At 53.9% G+C, this 18,895-nt stretch overlaps 4 protein-coding genes across 4 annotated transcripts; 1 reads left to right on the top strand and 3 right to left on the bottom strand.

The window, feature by feature from the left end:
* Positions 1–38: 38 nt before the first annotated feature.
* PG985_009426 (uncharacterized protein) lies at positions 39–1,403 on the bottom strand (the record flags this gene model as incomplete). The annotated part of the gene is made up of 1 exon (XM_066829194.1): positions 39–1,403. The coding sequence occupies one exon, from the start codon at positions 1,401–1,403 to the stop codon at positions 39–41; it is 1,365 nt and encodes a 454-aa protein (XP_066684106.1).
* A 2,153-nt stretch (positions 1,404–3,556) lies between these two features.
* Positions 3,557–6,648, bottom strand: PG985_009425 (RabGAP/TBC; the record flags this gene model as incomplete). Its single annotated transcript, XM_066829193.1, has 4 exons — positions 3,557–3,619; positions 3,675–5,794; positions 5,860–6,376; positions 6,544–6,648. The coding sequence occupies 4 exons, from the start codon at positions 6,646–6,648 to the stop codon at positions 3,557–3,559; spliced, it is 2,805 nt and encodes a 934-aa protein (XP_066684105.1).
* Positions 6,649–9,414: 2,766 nt separating this feature from the next.
* On the top strand, positions 9,415–10,582 carry PG985_009424 (uncharacterized protein; the record flags this gene model as incomplete). Its single annotated transcript, XM_066829192.1, has 2 exons — positions 9,415–9,478; positions 9,522–10,582. 2 exons carry the CDS (start codon positions 9,415–9,417, stop codon positions 10,580–10,582), a joined length of 1,125 nt encoding a protein of 374 aa, XP_066684104.1.
* A 3,100-nt stretch (positions 10,583–13,682) lies between these two features.
* PG985_009423 (ef hand domain-containing protein) lies at positions 13,683–17,800 on the bottom strand (the record flags this gene model as incomplete). The annotated part of the gene is made up of 5 exons (XM_066829191.1): positions 13,683–13,712; positions 13,776–14,445; positions 14,519–17,451; positions 17,527–17,678; positions 17,776–17,800. 5 exons carry the CDS (start codon positions 17,798–17,800, stop codon positions 13,683–13,685), a joined length of 3,810 nt encoding a protein of 1,269 aa, XP_066684103.1.
* Positions 17,801–18,895: the final 1,095 nt, after the last annotated feature.

Here is an 18,895-nt window from a genome sequence, read left to right as displayed (position 1 = left end):
GCCAATGTTTGTAACATTTCAGGACCTGACAGAAACTATCATATTATCTCCAGGTCCTCTACCCAGCCCCAGTTGAACACACTCAAACCACCACCCACGCCATACCGTGTTACGAATCGACCGACTCGAATATACTTATCACCTGCTGAATTGGGGTGAAGGATGAGGCCTGCCGCACTGCGCTTTTCTCTTGGGAAATCGTCAGGCGGGATTTCGTCATTTATCGACGTAGAAGTCTTCTCGGGATCCACGAAACTACAGAGAAGTGCCAGTTTGAAGTCACCGTGAAGCTGCTCAGGTTGGTCCTTGACATCCCACAGTTGCAACCAATCTGGGTCGATATCGAAGACACCCATTTGGTTCAGCCTAGTCCGATACATTGAATAAAACAAGCGATCATCAGTAGTTGTCTCGAAGCCGCTTAGTGTGTCTGTTCTCAAGGTAACGCCTGAGAACCGCAAGACGGCAAACTTCAGACGCCCGAAGGGGTTTTGCCCATCCACTTCCACATTGATGTCAGTGTTGCACTCGATAACCCACGACTTGTTCATGTCGATAGCATGGTATTCGCCGTACGAAATCTGACCGAGCGTTCCTACTGGGCTCCACGAGGGGCTGATGTAAGGGTCTTGGTGCTCCAGACGTACCAGTTCTCCCTGGAGACTGGTATGGTTTTTGAAATGCTTCTGTGAAGCCCACAGCAGACCCCCGACCGTATTGGTTTTCCATATTCCCGCCACGTATGTGTCGTCTAGTGCTTGCGCAAACGCACTTGCTACCCCTGACAAGGCTGGGAACACATCCTGGCGTACCGTAAAGTGGCGCATGGAGAACGTTCTAAGTACGGTGGTCCATACCGTTCCGATCGCTTCGTGAGAAGAGCCTTTACGCATGGTCTCTTGGAGGTTGATGAGTGCAGAATAGAGATACTCTTCTTCCTCTCGAATCTTATTCTCGAATTCCGTTCTTGAGGAGCAAGAAAAGGCCATGGTGGAGTTGCCAAAAATGACAGACCTGCTCGACAAGAGCTGCTCCTGCAAGGTCCAGCCGCGGCCCCAGTAGCGGCTGTCAGGAAGCCTGGCCTGGGGCACGTGGAGCGCGCCCACTACTGTGCCCGCGAAGCGAAGTTGGATGCTTCCTCGGATCATGGGTTGCAACTTTGATGAGAACGGAAGCTTCACCACCGGCTGGTCTTGCCGCAGAAAACCGCTGTTGCTTGAGGGGCTGAGAGAGCATATCGTGAGGTATGCGCCGCTGTATATCTGGTCCATTACTTTGGACTCCCTTTCCCAGTCTGCGATGTCCATCTGAATGATGCAAATAGCATCGATCCAGAGGTACGGGATCGACAAAGCTCTCGTCAATTCCACCGCGTCCTGCAATGTCTCAGGCAACTCCTGCATCGAAATTCCCTTCTTTCGTATCTCGGGGGAGACTCGGCAGTGGTGGTGAACGACTTGGCACCCTTCTTTCTGGTGCCCCAGCAGTATGAAAGGGCCGTATAGCGTGGCTCGGCGGCGGTGGTAATAACTTCCTGCCTGTCCACCAGTCGCAATGGTTCGGATTGGACATCAATCAGCCTGGTCGGAACGTGTTTCACGCCGTCGTATTCACAGTATCGATGGGAATGTAGATCGGGTTTCCACTCCGGAAGCAGCGGTACATGTGAAATACAGTGGGAAAGATGTCCCTGCAGCCATTGAAGAGACTCTGGGTTGAGGTAAGTGGCCGGTGGAGGCTGCGAGGACAAACCCAGCCATGAGTCAACTGCGCTGGCGGCGCCCCCTGACTCTTTTGCGTAGATGGTGCCGTTAACATTGCGCTGATGACAAGTGAAATGGCCATGGAGTGCTCACCTTTATCGACTTCAGAAGAGAAAGCAAAAGACCAGTATCCTCTCTCCCCGTCTACTGTGAAAAGTCCCTCGTTGAAGACGCTGAAATCAAGCAACAGAACCCTACTGCCGTCCACCGGCCATTTCCAGTGTACGCAACCTAGAGTGAAGGCTCTTGTTGATACTCCCAGATACGTCTTCAAATCGGAGACAACCTCGGTGACTTCATCCGACAAGAGCACCTCCCGTAGACACTTGCAAAAGATACAACCGCGGTTGGCTGTAGCCAGCAAGCCTTCTAACTCAGGGTATACATCGTGCTTTCTGAACCCTTCTACCGGTATGGATCGATAACCCGGAGTCTCTGGGTTCTCGACCGGCACATCCAGACTAAGCTTTCCATTGTCGCTTTCACCGATCTTGCCACCGAACTTCTGTTCATCGAAACATAGACAAGCGCAGTCCTCGCATAACTTTGGGACCCCTGGTTCCGTAGGGGACATGACAAAAGAGGGGAAGGAGGCGGAAAGCCCAGGCGGGATGTCACAGGAGGAGGATATGCATTCACGTAATGGTCAACGAAACTGATATCCGACGAGGGACGTGAGACTTGCCAGGCAACAAGAGAAAGCACGAAGCAAGATACAGGAAGACTTCCATTTTGACGAGCGAAAGATAGGCAGAAAGATCAGGGTAGACTGTGAAAACGCGCATATGTGTGTTCTCATGCTGTATGTTCACGTTGCATTCTCCCACTTCTTTACTGCGTGGAGCGGCCAAAACAGGCAACCTACTTGCAGCCAAACCATTGGTTGGGGGTTGTGTTGGTGATACGTTCTTGGGCGCTTAGGGTAAGTACTGCATGTGCTGCCATTTGCGACGGGAAAATCGGACCCTGGAATCCAGACACAGCGGGCATTGTGCAAGTCGCAACAGCGTATCGATACCTGCATAAGTATATCGTCACCATCACCGGGTGCAAGTAGCGACAGTATATTTATATACATTATAACTAACATATGCAGCATACGGCATATCTATTTACTGCCACATCGGCTGTATCATGATCACTTTCTAATCTCAATCTTTGTCATCCGTCCTCTCGAGTAGGGACACGAATAAGTATTCTCTTGTTCTCCTTGTTCCTATCCTAGTAGTCTACACCAGTAGTAGAGATACACAAAGTTGACTGACCCCCCTTGCCTAGCTGGCAATCATCTGAGGGCGTCCGGGCAGTTCGCAAGCTGTCGACGTGAGGTTTCAATAACACTGCACTGCTTTCGCTTCTTCATAATCGTCATCGTCTCCAGAGATTATTATTTACACAATATTCTTTTCTCATGCCTCGTCAAGAAGCTGCCCTTTCTCTCTTAGGAGTTGAGCTGGTAGAGACACACTTCATAATGGGTCGTTGCCTCCATAGAACTGGTGAGTGAGGGGAAATGGTTGCTGACATAGGCAAGGCATTTCCCCTTGAACTCCCGCGCCAATCGAATGAACCAAACATTGCATCGAATGCAGGACCGCCCATGGAGGCGCATGCACTACTGATAACATGCTTTCACAAGGTCGGGTTCCAGTCTCAACTTTCGCGTTATGTCAAAAGGCGAGGTACAAATGTTGGCCTGGCTGGATGCCGGGCCCCTCCAAACTGTATAGAGCCGAATCCAAGCGGTATAGGTCCTTGGGCATGGTCGCGTCGCTGATCATGAGCAATCGCGATTATGCGAATTGCTTCTTCAGGTCGGCCCATTTCCGTTTCAGGGCCTCGTGTTCGGATGTGAGCTGTCAGGGCTGTTAGCAATTGCGGCAGTTGAAGTAGAAGGAGCCCATAACATACCTCAGCGAGTTCCATCTTGGTTTGGACCAGCTGTTTATCTGTGTTCTGTTGCTCGTTGATAATAGAACTGAGTTCTTGCACCCTTTGCTCGAGGGCCTCGTTCTCTTCTTCAAGCTTCTCCTCCCTGAGCTTAAAGCGCACAAATGTGTTGGCCATCTCGACTTGGTCCCTTTCACTGTCCTCGACATGCTTCTCCAGCTTCCGGACCTGGACAGAATAAGTCGCGTTCTGGGACCTCAACGTCTCAAGTTCCGTTTGGCGTTCCTTTTCGGCGCGGGTCTTCTCTGCCCACTCCGCGGTGTACGCCTTGAGAAGCTCAGGGGTGACCTTCACTTCGCACGCGTCGCGAACGAGCTGATCCGCCCGGTAGACCTCCTTGTCTACACTGGCAGAGCTGCTGCCAAAGAACCCGTTCTCAAGAATACTGCCCGCACTAGGAGCTTGATCGACGTAAACGTCGAAGATCTTATCCTTGAGATGGGTGGTCAGCTGGCCCATGTCAGACATTCTAAGTAGGGTTTCCTTGTTCTTTTGCATCAGAACAATGCCAAACTTCAGAACGGCCGCCAGACCCTCGGAGAGAATCAAATCATAGATCCGAAGAACGAGCTGAAGAGGGAACCGGTACGCGAAGAGCGTCAAGAACCACTGGGTAGCATACAGATGGCCAGTGATACCGCGGCGGTGCAGGTGGCAGTAGAGAGCAGGCTCCAGGTCCTCCAGCAGCCGCTCGAACTGGTAGAGACGCATGTGCAGGCCCGGCATATCCTGAACGAACAGATCCCGCAGTTTGTACTCGTGCATCAGCTTTACCAGGAGACAGAAAGCCTCTTCCTCCGGCATGTTGAAAAGGATAGGCATGATGAGGAAGTTCATGCCTTGAGCATAACCCACATCCTCGTCGTAAAGAGCATACGCCTTGCAGACTCCAAATAAGCCATCCTGAAGCCCGGCAGCCTGGGCGTACTTCGAGTAGCTCGTCCTCGCACCCATATCCTTGCGGATGACCTTTTCCAGTTTTTGGACTTTGATGATGTCCTCCTTGTCCTTTTTCTTCTGTTCGGCAGCCGCTACAGCCTGGGCCCTCTGAACAGCCTCGGGATCCTTCTCCTTCTCCTTCTCCGAGGGCACAGGAGACTTTGTGCCGTTAGACCCGGACTTATCAGAGTGGACAGAGGACGCCGATGACGTCAACGTTTCCTTTTCGGCACTGAGATTGCCGTTGCTGAGCGAGCTGATGGAGGTGCTGTTGCTGTTCCTATTGGGGTTCTTCTCCGCACCGCGAGTAAGGAGATCCCGGTAAGTCAGCTCCAGGTCATCGTTCTTGCTCTGTGCAAGAACCTGCCAAACGACACCTCGGATGACGTTGGGAATGCCCGTCGCAATGGCCTGGTTCAACTCCTCTGCGCTGGTTCTCGCCACCGCAGCAGGGCCCTCGTAGACAACATTCTGCCACAGGTCCCAATCAACCTGGGAATCGTTTATGGCAGAGGGCCCAGCCATAATACCCGCCACTGTACCGGGTGCAAGGTCTGGGTTGGGGGTTGGAGGAATAGGAGAAATAGGCCCGGCATCGATAGTCTCAGCAGCAAGATTTCCGGTATCCACCGTTGTTGTCTGTATGCCGTCTCCAGAACCTTCTTCTCCCGGCATCACGACGCCAGCTTCCTCCCGCATGCGGACCAATTTGAAGCGGTCCTTGAGACTATTCCTTACCGACCTTGGTCGTGCTCCATTTTCGTCTCCTTCCTCGAGCTTGCTCAACATCATCTCTGGATTACTACTCAGAGTTGCCATTGAGCTTGTGGTATCACGCCTCGTGTTGCGAGGGATGGATGCTGGAGGCGAGCTGTTGTCCTTGGAATTCCGCGAAGAGAGCCAAGTAAAGGGGCTGGTGAGTTTGCGCGAGAGCGTTGGTTTGTGGTCGGCAACCAGCGAAGAATCTCTGGTTGGGGGAGCAGCTGCTGATATGGTCGGGAGGTTAGAGTTGTCCTTTGGGGGTGACTCAACAGCGTTGGGAGACCAAGGCATTGTGGGAAAAGAGCTTCTCAGGTTGCTCAAAGACAGCTTCTTACCGGGTCTCTTAGGCGGCACGGCAGGTGGCTGCTCTTCTTCATCCTCTACTGCAAAAGTCAGCAACTTCATCGTCAAGTACACAACAGACAGTCGGAGTAATATAACATACCTTTGGCAGGGCTGGCAGCCTCCTCGTCCACCTTCACGTCATCCAGCTTTACATCGTCCAGTTTCACATCATCCAGCTTTACCTCATCCATAGTGCCGTTGGTAGAAATGATGCTCGGTTCCGGTTTCGAATCCTCGAGCAAATCATCTTCTACTACAGACTCCACGTCCTTCTCTGGCGGTGCAGGTGCTTCATCGTCGTCGTGTACGCCCGAGTCGTGAACGTCCAAGCCGTGAACGCTCGAGGTGCCGTTGACTTGAGCTTTCTCGGGTTCAGGCTCTGGGACCACGTCCGACGTAGACTTCTCTGGGACCACGTCCGGCGTAGGTTTCTCTGGAACCACGTCAGACGTGGGTTTATCTGCTACCGCTTCCTTTTCCTTTTCCGTTTCCGCCACCGCTTCCGCTTCCGGCTCTTCATCCTTCAAGGAGGGCGTCGGGGCGGGCTTGTGGGCTGAGGAGCTTCGTTTCGTGAGCGATCGGACAGAGCGTGCATCGACGGCGTCCTCGAACATGTCCTGAGGAAAAGCCATGGGGGTCAGCAACCGTGACAAGCAAGACAGACCAGATCGATGGGGGCATGCTGCTGTGCAACCTGTGGGCGTTGGTCGAGGCGGGCGGCATAGACAGATTGCGGGCGAATGCCCCCCCCTCTCTCGGTGTAATGATAAAGAAGGTGACTTACATTGTCTTCTCTGTCCGAGAGCATCGATTCGTCGTCCATCTTGGTGTGCTGCACCTCTACTGCAGGAGGAGCGGCCGCGTGCTGCGCCTCTCCTTGTTCGGCCATAGTGACTGTCGACTCGGGTACTCAAAGGGAGGATGGGTATAAAGAATGTCGACGGGTCGGAACAAGAAAAGCAGACGGCAATGACAAAAAGGCAAAAGGCTATAGTAGCGGTGCAGTGTCAGAAGAAAGAGGGTTTAGGAATGCATCCGGGCGGTAAGTGGGTTTTTGGTCGGCAGCAGCAGGTGGTCCTGCTCTGGGAGTCTGGAGTCTTTGGTTTGGTTCGGGGAGGTATCGCGCGACTGTGTTTCAATGGATGTTCCCTCGAAGCTCCAGCGTCGGTGGTGGTTGGTGGAGCTTTTTGGTGGTTTCGTCGAGGTCGGGTTAGTCTTGGGGACTTTTCTTTTGGCCGACCCGATTCGATGGCTGTTGTCGGTGTGTATCAATGTGTACCTCTCACAAGCGGGATACACAGGGAATAGGAGGGGATGGGCGCTGCCCGCTACAGGGACACGTAAAGAGTAATTAGTAGGTAGATGTGTGGTTCTTCGAGTCAAGATTCATCCACTCATAATGACATGTCCTCGATGCATGTGCAGTAGAAAGTAGTCTTCGGGTTGTGGCAGTTTTGACTTGAACGCCCGTCAATTTGAAGCCACGCCAAAATCAAGAGGCAGGTACTCAACTCCGCCTATCACTCGAGCTACTACTAGGTACTACGTAGGCGATGCCAGTATCGCTTGCTGTACAATGTGGTATTTCACGTGTACGGGCATGAAGGAAATAAAATTGAATATGCTGTTTTCTCTCCTTTACCCAGGTGAACCCCCTGCTCCCTTTGCATCCTCCCCGTTATTAGCCCACTGTTTTGGTAGTGCCGGGCCCTCTTGCTGGCCCGTCCCACTGGGATGTCAGTTGTCCAGCGGTGGCTTAAGGCGGTGCCTGTCCTCGCGGGCCCCACCAAGCGCCTACCACTTGTGCCTTAAGTGGAATGACCCCTAAACGATGGAAGACATCCCCCTCAACTAGAAGAAACTCTGTATTGGCAGAGCCGCCAACATTTTCCCCTACCCATGCCCCCGTCAACCATGTCCTCCCTGAGGCCCCGTCCCTGACCAAACCTGACCAACCTGACCCGGCGACCAGGAGACCAGGCAGCCAGGCTCAACCAAGAGGGAAAACATCCGGAAAACCTATCGACCTCCCCGATCCATCGATGAAAGGTTCTAGCCGCCGCATTTCGCTGCCCGGCTCATTTGAGCAAGAGGCGCAGGCGCAGGGGGAGGACATCCTTATCTTACACCATCTGCCATCTGCCATCTGAAAAACCAAAAAGCAACAGAGACAGCGTGAGACACAACGTTTGTAGCACAGGCTGGCCTCCCCCCCTAATCCCCAAATTCCCATTGTGCAACTTGATCGTCGTTGACTTGGGCCATCTCATTTCTCTAATGCATGCGTAGATGCCGGCTGAATCGGCATATCGTTCCTCCTCATACCGGCCTGCCGCCTCCTCTTAGCTCACCGACCTATTCTTAGCCGGAGATGACTGATCTGCCATGGGATGTTGTTGATCGCTTCTTATTAACCTTTCGAACCTCTCCAGGATTATACTTTTTACAATACCACACACTCCTTTCCTGTACTTGCTATCCTATTTGGCAGCTTGATACTCCGTATGTGTGTACATATGTTTTTCCCGACATATGTTGATCTAGTGACGAAAACACGCGGCGCATGTCTGTGTGTGATGTATGTCCGTACTCACTAATGCAGCATCCAGGAGGTAACGTTTTTCTAGACTGTCTCGACTCGCGACAGAGCCAGCCAATCAAGCAATTGTGGCCCTTACTTTATCTCCCCATGCATGCAGGAACGTCACAGGCACCCTTTGACGTGTGGCCGCCGAGAGCTGCATACTAAGTACATGCTGTCAGCCAGTCAGCCAGCCCTCTTTAAGTGCTTGGCTTACTTTTCGTACGACGACCTATGGCCAACCAGCTTGCGACGCAACCAATCCCAGGCCATCCCAAGGGAGCTGGCTGTTCTCGAAGACGATGATCAATTCCTCGATCTTGAGTTTACTTCCATTCAGGGATCGGGGTTTACAAATGAATATGCGCTTCACTCCCTGCCAACAAAATGGTAGAGAATGGAAGAACAGTGAATGGCATACTCGCCATACCTACCGACAAACGACACACGCACATTCACGTTCACATTCACCAACGCATGATCGGTCGAGATCCATGTATTGAGCAATTTTGCTGTGGTGAGATGCTGCGTCTCACTGAGTCAATGAAGTATTCCACACAAGGCCCAATAATCAATTATTGGGATACCAAAAAGATTTCCTTTCCCCTGTTGCTGTCCATGTTGTGATCCATTTCCCTTTGCCTTTCTTTGTTCGTGCTTCTCATAGTGCAAATAAACTTCAACCCCTTGAAAGTGCCTCCAAAAGGTGGGCACTCACTCGCTCGCTCGCTGTCTCCCAAATGTGCCAAGTGCATCCAAACCCCGGGGATGCGTTTGTAGGCCAACCTCTCTCTCGGGCAGTGCGAAAACAAGAAAAAAGAATAACTCCGTAGGTCTTCTATAACCGCAGTTCGGTCTTCATCGTTCTTCATTTGCAATTCATTTATCGTTCATCGTTGCATTTCGTTCGCTGTTCGTCCGTTGCAATCTCATCGTCAGGCCAATCGAGGAAAAGCGTGGGTCCGGACCCGCCTTAGTTGTCCCCCAACAACAACACCGCAAGCTGCCGCTCGAGATCGGAACCCCAGCCCTGGTCGACAGTCTGCTCTCGCTGCTGTCTCTCCTTCTCACGCCATGCGCGGCGCGGATCTCTCCGCGCGACCTCCGCCTCACTCGGGTCGCATGGGATGGGGTACCGGTTCTTAGGCCCGACGAGGTCGACCGCGTACTTGCGGAACAAGTACGGGACTCGCGGCGCCGTGCCCGCAGCACCAGAGGCAGAAGAAGAAGGGGGGCCGTTCTGGCCGTTCTGCGAGCGGCGCACATTTCGGGCGTCGACGTTGTAGTATCGGGGGATGGGCAACATCTTAGGCTTCAGTCGCGCAGCACGCTCGACGCCGGCTTCACGCAGTTCCGCAGGGCTGGGCCAGTCTGTCAGGCGGCGGTTACCCACACGGTCGGGTGCCCAGATGTCTTTGTTGGCGTGGTCGACCTTTTGTGTGAAGAACCAGGCGGGTGCGATCGGGCCTCTGGTGAGCTGCGGAAGAGGTGCCTCTCCGGGAGTATCGGCAGTGGTCTCGACGGGAACCTCGACTTCAGCATTCGCGGAAGTATCGCTAGAAGTCTCGCTAGAAGCATCGACAGAAGTCTCAACTGGATCCTCGAAAGGATCGTCGAAGGGATCGTCGAAGGGATCATCGAAGGGATCGTCGAAGGTTGCAGAAGTCTCAACGGGAGCCTCGACAGTTGTAGCTTCAGAGGTATCTCTGGTGTCAGTCGAACCTTGCTGCTCAGTCGTGCTCTGGTTCTCAACGACGGTGGGGGCCGCAGCGGCATCTACAGATTCTCTGCGTGCTCTTGTCCAATGTACTTCTGTCCTGATGGGCGGCAGTGTCTGACGGTCGATGCGCTGTACGATTCCAGGAGGAGGATAGGCACTAGAGACGTTTCCGCGACCGCTTGGGGGGCTTACAAAGAGCCCGCGAGCGCCAGGAACACTTCCGTGAAGACCCGGGGGGACTGCCATGTTTCCGCGACCGGCAGGAAGGTTTCCCTGAACGCCTGGAAAGTTTCCGCGACCGGCAGGAAGGTTTCCCTGAACGCCTGGAAAGTTTCCTCGACCGGCAGGAACGAACTCGCGAACACTTGGGGAGCCTATAGCGCTGGCGCGACCACGTGGAACGGGCCCAGAAGCACCTGGGGGATGGGGATAGAAGTAGGGCCTCTGCGGATTGTTTCCGTACACATTCATAGCGCCTGGCCTGAATTCGACGATGGTTGGGGCACCAGTCGTGCCTGCTGACTCGGCAGCGGCACCGCGACCAGCAGGCGGCTGGACGAGCGGCGACGACGACGAAGGCACGAAGTCTCCGCCAGGGAGGGGGTATCTGAGGCGCTGGTGACGGGCTGCATGCTGCGATCGCGACGACGAGGACAACACCTCACGGCGCGGGCTTCGTCTAATACCCTGTACAGGTCGTGGATTGCGTGGAAGGTCCCGGGCGGTGTTGGGTCGTCTGCGAACGGGAATCATACGCCCGCTGAAGATATCGCGACGTGTCTCTATGGGTTCAGACATGGCGTGCTCATCTGACGGAAGCGACGACTTGGTGTTGGAGGTGTTCGTGAATGTTGCAAACCAAGATGAGCTCAGGTCGTGCGCCCTCAATATTCTACGGTCGGCGAGTGCAGCTTCGGGTTCTCCTGGCGCGGATGTCTTGGAGCCTTGCAAACAAGATCGAAAGAACTCGTCGAGGATTGGCGTGGTAGTTGGTTCTGAATCGTCACTTGTCTGTGACAGGCTGGAAGGAAGTTGAAGTGATGGGGTGTGACTAATTGCAGGCAAAGGAGAGGGAGAGGCACTGGCTTCTGCTTGCTGGTGCTTGGAAGATGTCGGTGGCGAGGCTGGGAATAAGTCAGTCATTCTATTCAGTCTCCAAGTGCGAGCAGAAAAAAACAATAAAGGTGCGAAACTTCAACAACAATAACAACAAAAGTTGACGCGATTGGAAGGTACGACGATACAAGGGATTTGTGCTGAACACCTGGTGTGGTGAACGCTGCGTGACGCGCGCGTCGTTTACTTGTAACGGACGCCCTTTGGGCAGGGCCGAGCTCTCCTAGGTGGGAGGCGAGCAACCACCAAGGAGCTCTCCCAATAGAAACCTCCCATCAGCGAGGCCATCAAGAGCAACGCGACAGCGGGAATAGTACATGAACCACCATCCTGGCCCTGCTCAAGGGCGACGATGACCTCCAGGATGAGCAAATAGCGCCCCCCCTATCTCGGTATACAGTCTTGGAGGAATGCAACGCGATCACGATCGAAATAGGATAGGAAATACACCAAAACAAACTTCGTTTACATTGAATTCAGCTAGAACATCGCCAACATCCAAACAAACAGGGACAGGAAATGGGATGGATATATATACCTTCTTTGGGGGCCGGCTTCTTCCTCGGCCCCAGGCGGAGGAGGACCCGGCGACGGGGAGGAGCCTCCACCTGGGGCTGAGGTTCGGCCTTGGCCACTTGGGCGTATCGAGCCTTGGAGGGTCTCTCCTCCATTTTGTTGTTGTTGTGGTGTTGGCAGTGGTGGTGTTGGTGCTGAGGACTGCTACTTATTGTTGCCGGGCTCGAAAGGGGAATGAGGTAGGTACCTATGTACCTCCAGAGGCATGCTTGAGTGTTGATGCCGCCTGTAAGAGGAAGAACAGGGGCAAATCGCTTCCTCTCTCCTCCCCTTCTCAGCGATAATCAACAATAAGACCTTCAGCAGGTCCTCAGCAGCTACTCTATTGCCCCAACGAGTCTATAACGTAGATTTGATACAGAGTCTTCTGCATGATTGAGTGATGCCGATTGCACGACGTTGCCCGTTGGATTCGTGGCTAACCGACATGATTCTCTTTGGAAAGGTCCAGGCCTCATGAAATATCCAGGTTCCAGCCGTTGGAAGGCCTTGATTGAAAAGATCCGAAACATACTTTCTATTTAGATTTACGTTCTACGTTGAATGTTCTCAGTCACGCCGGTATTGCCAACCCACATAACATGGTTTGAGGTGGCCCAGTTCGAGTAGACGGCTTATTTCCCAGAGTATGAAGAGATGGAAGGAGGAGCAAGCTTGAAAACGCAAGATGGGTATTTGTATGAGCAGTTCCTGTAACAAATGTAGGTGACAGGGTCCCTCATGCCCCTTTCCTAGGCTTGGATGCTTGCCTCTTTCTTTTTGCTGAGTCTACGGCGAAAGTGAGGCCAAACATCACTCTCAGAGTCAAGAAACAGGTCAACATGATTGATATACTTATTTGACAGGCTACTTGCTACCTATCTAGAGCAGTAGGCGAAGGCGAGGGGCTTCAAGCAGACACATGCGTGATCCGTGTCCATCAAAACTTGGACCTGGAAGGGCTTCAGAACTACCTAGCAGCATCAACAACTTGAAAGGTCTCGTTGGTTTCTTCCAATTACATGTAAACCTTGACCAGTAGAGGTATACACTTTTTGGAGAGCAACCGAATCTCAATGGAATGTCTAGTTAGGTATATTTCATCGTATCTATGTGAATTCAGGAGCGCTGCATTGGGAGACTCCCAAGGAACAACCGAATCTCCCTGGTACGACATAAGTAGGAAGAACTACTCGCTTCTTTCATACCCTACACCATGAGCATACAGACAGACAATCAGCGCCTATGTACTTTCTTACTCGCAATACTCTCACCAACCCAACTTCTACGCAGCCCGCTTACCCCATGTACCAGTTATGACCACGCCACACCCCCGCCCCCTTTCGGGCCCTCAGAGATCTTCAGCCGAACCATCACATCTTCACCATGAAACCTGATGCGTCGCGGCAACACACAGTCTACTACTACTCGGATGAACAAGATCAATTTCCACAAGCATTTTGAAAGACAGGAAGCAACACAAAGTACGTAAAACGAATGCCCTTGCTTCCCCTCAAGTCGAGTCACCATAACGAGCATGTAAAGGCGAGGAGAATTAAACCAAATTCAAATAAGCCATGCCCACCACGCCCCATATATGCAAGCTGGATTTTGAACGACGAAAGGATGAACATAGAAGAATTGTGCCTGTGGAAAACATAAGGTATCTCGCAACTTCTCATGCTCGACCTTCGTCGTCTTCTTCTCCTCTCTCTTCTTCCCCATGCAAAAAAACACAAGTATAAAGCGTACACTGTCTCTTCATCGTATTGTAGTTGTGTGTGTGTTTGTGTGTGTAAGCTGAGGCTTTGTGGTTGGTTCTTTCTGCGCCAACCAACCAACCCACCATCCCGGCTTCCATATTAACTAAGTAACAACCAAAGCAAATAACCACCACCTCCATGACCGCTACCACCATATGACTGGAAAGAAAAGAAAACAGTAAACACGACTAGGATTGATTCGCGAGATGGTTGGCAGCCTGCGCTAAGTATCAGCGGGTATGTCTTGACCAGAACCTGTTTGTGCGTTACGCATTACTCACCCGTTCGAGGTTGTAATCGTACTTCTCCAGAGCATTCAACGCATCGTTCCTCGAGTAACCCATGCCGGTCAGGTTCTTCAAGATAGGATCATCGTGTGTACCATCCTCCGTAAGTGCTCGGCCAGGATTCTCAGGCCGAGGAGGAGCAAGGCCCGACTTGGGGGACAAGGGGCTCTGTGGTTGTTCATTGGCCTTGGGTGCTGCCGATTCGCCAGTGCCATTGTTGGCAGGAGCTTCGTCCAAGGTAGCGAACAAGGCATCCCACTCCTGGTTGTCAGGAGACTTGGGCCCCTGCCCAGCAGCCGCTGCACCAGTGTTGTGCGTCGAGATCGTCGGGGCGCCAGCAGACGTAGTAGATACGTTGCCAAAGTCATAGCTGCTGTCAATTCCAAACGCGTTGGAGGCGTTGGACGACTCATTTTTAGGCTGAGAAGGCGGAGGGCTGCTATCGAAAACGGGGTTGAAGTCATCAAGATTTGACCGCGAGATGTTGGCAAACTCGTCGTCGGCAGAGCCTTCCTTAGCATCCTCAAGACCCTCAAACTCATCATCCAGGTCGTCAAAAGCACCTTTTGACGCCGGCGGGGCAGTGTTGGTAACAGTGCCGGGAGCGGGTGCAAAGTCGGCTGCTGGGGCAAAGGGATCATCTTCCTTAGAGGCTGTTGCGGCACTTTTATTGGTGGTTAGCACTGGTTGGGTTTCGTTGATTTAGGAGGGTTGACAGAAAGAAAAATTAATCATACTTCGTGGAGTGAATGGACGAGCCAGCTCCAACGGATCCCTCAGCAGCAGCCTTGGTGGCCTCTACCGGGGACGCAGCCTTGGGTGCCTCCGTGGTATCGGCTTTCTTCGTGGTGGGGGAAACGGGAGCGAAATCATCGTCGAATCCGTTGCCCTCGCTAGCGGTCTCGGAGTCCTCGTCGTCCCGGTTAATCTCGGAAATCGGGGGGAACTCGCTGTCAAACTTGGTGAAGGTGTTGTTAGTGTCCTTGGGCTTTTCCTGGCCGCTGCTGGACCCGCCCGAGAAGCTGGCAAATGCCGAGTCGAAGTCGTCCTTGGCGCTCACGGGCTCCTTCTTCATGCTCTCGAAGATCTCGCTATCCCGGTTTCCGCCAAACGGGCTCTCGCCCACAGCCTTGGGGTCTTCTTCAGGGAAAGCACCGGGGATAGGCACGCCATCAGTGCCGACAGCGGGCTTCTCTTCCGTATCAGAGGTCTTGGCAACATCTGCGCCTGACGCAACACTCTGACCAGTTGCGGTAGGCTCGAGAGCTTGAGCAGCAGCCGCAGGAGGCTCACCGGCTCGGCTCATGGGAGGAGATGCCTGGCGAGAAGAGGTTAGCGACTCGCTCATGTCACCCAGAGGCAAGAAGCTAGGAGTCATCTGCCGGGATAGAGGCGGAGCTGGGGGCTCAGCAGTCAGGGTATCTTGCCGACTGACAGTAGGACTAGAAGTTCCCGGGGTTGCAAAAGATCCAACACTTGCCGTTGACGTGCCCGTGTGCTGCTGCTTGAACGAAGTTGCTGGTGGCGGCGGCGTGCTAGATGAGCTAGGGGCAAAACCACCAAAGATGTCGTCGAACGACTTATCGCCATAAGGCTTCGCGACAGGGGGCGACGCAAAGGCGCCCATCATGTCGGTGCTCCCAGTCCGCCTGAAGAAGGGGTTGTTAGCACTAGCATTCGACGGCGCAGGGCTTGCCACCTGAGCAGGCACAGGGACTGGCGACGAAGTGCTGCCTCGGGGTGAGTTGGCAGCACTACTGCTCAGCTCCCTCGCCTCAGCCTGCAGCTTATCACGTTGCCCTTCCACAGTGGCAAGCTGCTTGCTGTTAATAGCCACCATGCCCTTCAACCGACGCGATTCCGATCTCAGCTTCTCAATCTGTGGCGTCAACTGAGCAACCTCATTATTGGCCTCGCTGATCTGCTGCTTCAGGGTGGCATTTTGGGCTTCGAACTTCTGGAACTCTGCCAACAGAGCGTTGTGCTCCTCCGCGAGTTTGTTGCGTTTCTCTTGGATTTCGGTGCTTTGCTGCATGAGAACGGTGACTTCCCGCTGGTTCTTGTCCTTTTCCTGCTTCATCGCATCGACGGCTGCCATCTCATTTTCGTAGGCGGTCCGAAGTTGAGCCAACCGGGTTTCAAAGTTCTTCTTTTGCTGGTTGGTCTGATTGATTTCCTTCTCGGTACTCGTGCGGGTGGCCTGGACTTGTTGCATCTGGTTCGACAGAGATCCTATCTGGTTCGACAAGTTGGCCAGCTCCGTGGTCTCGTTGGTCAGCTTCTTGCTGATTTCCGGGTCGTTGTCGCCAAGCAAATCATCCATACCCCCCATAGGCGCAGGCGGCTTGGGACCACCAGCCGAGCTTGCCGAGCCACCGGTATCCTGCGCAGTCAGACCTCTGCCGAACGAAGACGACGGAACAAAAGGCCGGAAAGTATTGCCGGAAGGGGAAGCTCGGACGGGAGAGGCCGGTGGCATAGGAGAAGCCGACGCAAAAGGATCCTTCGCAGCCGAGCCACCAGTGTTCTGAGGAAACTGCACAGGGGCAGGAGGAGCAGGCGAGTCGAGGCCAAAGAGATCATCGAGAGCCGACTTGGGCGCGGGCGGCGGTTGAGGAGGCGCGGGCGCGGGCGCATCGAAAGGAGAACCGCTCGCAGTAGGGGGACGCGCTTGGGTGCGCAGCGAAGGCGGGATTAGGTTAGGAGGCAGCGTCGTGGGAACGGTATTAGAGCCGTCTCGGCGGGTCCGTTGTTGGCGGATAAGGAACATGGCGACGGCGAACGTGTCCCGGGTGAGTCGCCCCTCGGAATTAATATCGGCAAGATCCCAGATCTGAGCCAGCGCATCCTCCGAAAGGTTCGATTGACTCAAGAAGGGCACGGCCTCGTCACCGGTGATGAATCCCTTGTTCGTCTTGTCCAGGTCGTTGTAGAACTGGTCGAACCTGGCCTTATCGACCGGTGTCACGGCCCAGTCTGAGCCAGACCCGGACATCTGCGGGGTGAGCCCTCCTGTAGCCTGGGGGTTGAGAGGCGATCGGGGCATTTGACCGCCGGGGCGCATGTGAGCCGAGCCGCTAAGTTGTCGTGGGATGGCCGATAGCGGCTGGCCGGTCGGCTGGGGGCTTTGACGAGACATCGAGCCACGTCGGGTGGCAGCCTCATACAGAGCAGCCGGCAGGACGTTGGGCAAACCTCGCAGGGCGCCCGTCTTCATAGACGTAAGAAGATGCATTGCGATGACAAACTCCGTCTGGACGAGAGAGCCTCTCTGCTCCGTGTCGGCGAGCTGCCAGATCCTGCCCAGCACTTCGTTCGGTAGAGCTGATTTCTCGAAGATCGACTTAGCCTGGTCGCCAGGCAGCAGGTTCCCCTGCAGCCCCTGTCGTTCAAACAAGCTGGCATACTGCGCTACTTTCTCGGGTGTCAGAGGAGGTATACGGATGGGCGCGCCGCCGGTTCCTTGGGCTTGTAACGGCGAAGGTTGCGGCGGAGGTACGGGAGGGCCGGCGGGCGTGAAGCCTTCGAAGCGTGGGATGGGACCTTGTTGGAGGGCGATCTCTCGGGACGGTTGGCGGCCGGCTTGCGCATGGCCAATGAGGCGAAGAGTGAGGCCGAAACCAGCGGGGGTCAGGAAGCCGCGATTCTCCTGGTCTGCTATTTGCCAGATCTAAGGGGGGAAGGCATCCATGTTAGCACTTGGACGCGACGTCTACGCCCGCGTAGGGTGTGTGTGTGAACCTACCTCGCCCAGAATCGAGGAGTCTAGTCTCGTTTTCTCAAAGAATTTGACGGCTACTTCGCCAGTGACAACGCCCACACTCTCGGTGTCGGCTTGGCGGAAGAGCTGGCCATAGACCCGCTTCTCCTCGGGGGTGAGGTTGAGGTTCGGGACAGCTGTAAACAAGGGGCAATGTTAGCTATGCATGGCGACGACAACCAACCGAAATGCCGTATTCTGGAAAGCAGTATGCCAGTAAATATCCGTACTTACCTGCCTCAACAGCTTCGATCGACATGGTTGCGTGGCCGAGCTCGGTACGACTTGATCGTGGGTGTTGCTAGGACGGGAGTTGGATGATTGCGTGTCGTATTGGGCGAGGTTGTTGCGATCGTGGTTCGCAGTAGGTAGACGTCCACTCCAGGCAGCTCAATTTCCAACTCTGCCAGATTATTATGCCCGTCGTGAATTGGCGGGAGGAAGGGGTGTTGAAACAAGCGTGTGAAGCCCAGCCTCGGCTTGCTTGGTTGGCTGCGCAATAAATCGAGAGGGTATGGAGATTGCAGTAGGGTCGGTCGGCGATTGCGGAATGGGGTTCGTCGTATTTTAGTTACGATTCTCTGGGCCGGGAATCGGTAGAGACGCCAAGGGGCTTGCTTGGGCGACGTCAAAGGTCAAGCCTGGAGGCGATGATGGGAAAGGTACAGTATGACAGTAAAGTAGCAGACACACGCAGTCAGTCAGTCTCCTTGCTTGGGAAGGTTTAATTATCGAGATGTTCTGTGCGCAGGGTGGTGCACCATCTCCAATGGCAAGGTTACTGGTTACAGATGATTCAACTTTTGGAGGAGGCTGGCTTGGCTGGCTGGTGCTGGCGTCGTCAATCAATCAAATGGGATCGCCCGGTGGCCCGTTGTTTTTCTCGCGGTGGAGTTTCGCTTCCTGGACAGGCAGGATGGGCAAGAACGGGACAGGGGCAGTTCGCCTGTAAGCTTGGGAGCTGCAATGGCTCCGTTCTTGGGGGTGGACTGCCAATTCCAGTTCGGTGTATTTGCAGGTCATCAGACGTCAGTTTTTAGTCGGTCTTTCGCAGCCTAACCAAGCCAACGAGAGGATTCCGGCCCAAGCTCGAAAGCTCAGAGCTCAGTCAGTCAATGTTTCAAACAGCTACCCGTTGCCGATATCTACAGCATACTTGTAGATCCATAGGTTGGATGCCTATAGCGCATGCATACGCAGATGCTTATCAAGAAGTTGCAGTGCCGAAAGGCATGACAGCCATCATCACCTAGCTTCTCCAATTTCCATACTTGCCTATTACTACACCTTATGTAAGTGAGTAGTATCCATCAATCCAATATATGTGCCAGGCCTCCACGAAAACGCAATCTTA

The sequence above is a fragment of the Apiospora marii genome (genome assembly GCF_038362585.1).
Source record: "Apiospora marii strain CBS 49790 chromosome Unknown utg000005l_segment0_segment0, whole genome shotgun sequence".
Lineage (NCBI taxonomy): Eukaryota > Fungi > Ascomycota > Sordariomycetes > Amphisphaeriales > Apiosporaceae > Apiospora > Apiospora marii.
Note: the sequence above shows the minus strand (reverse complement) of the source record. Positions and strands in the feature narration are given on the sequence as shown.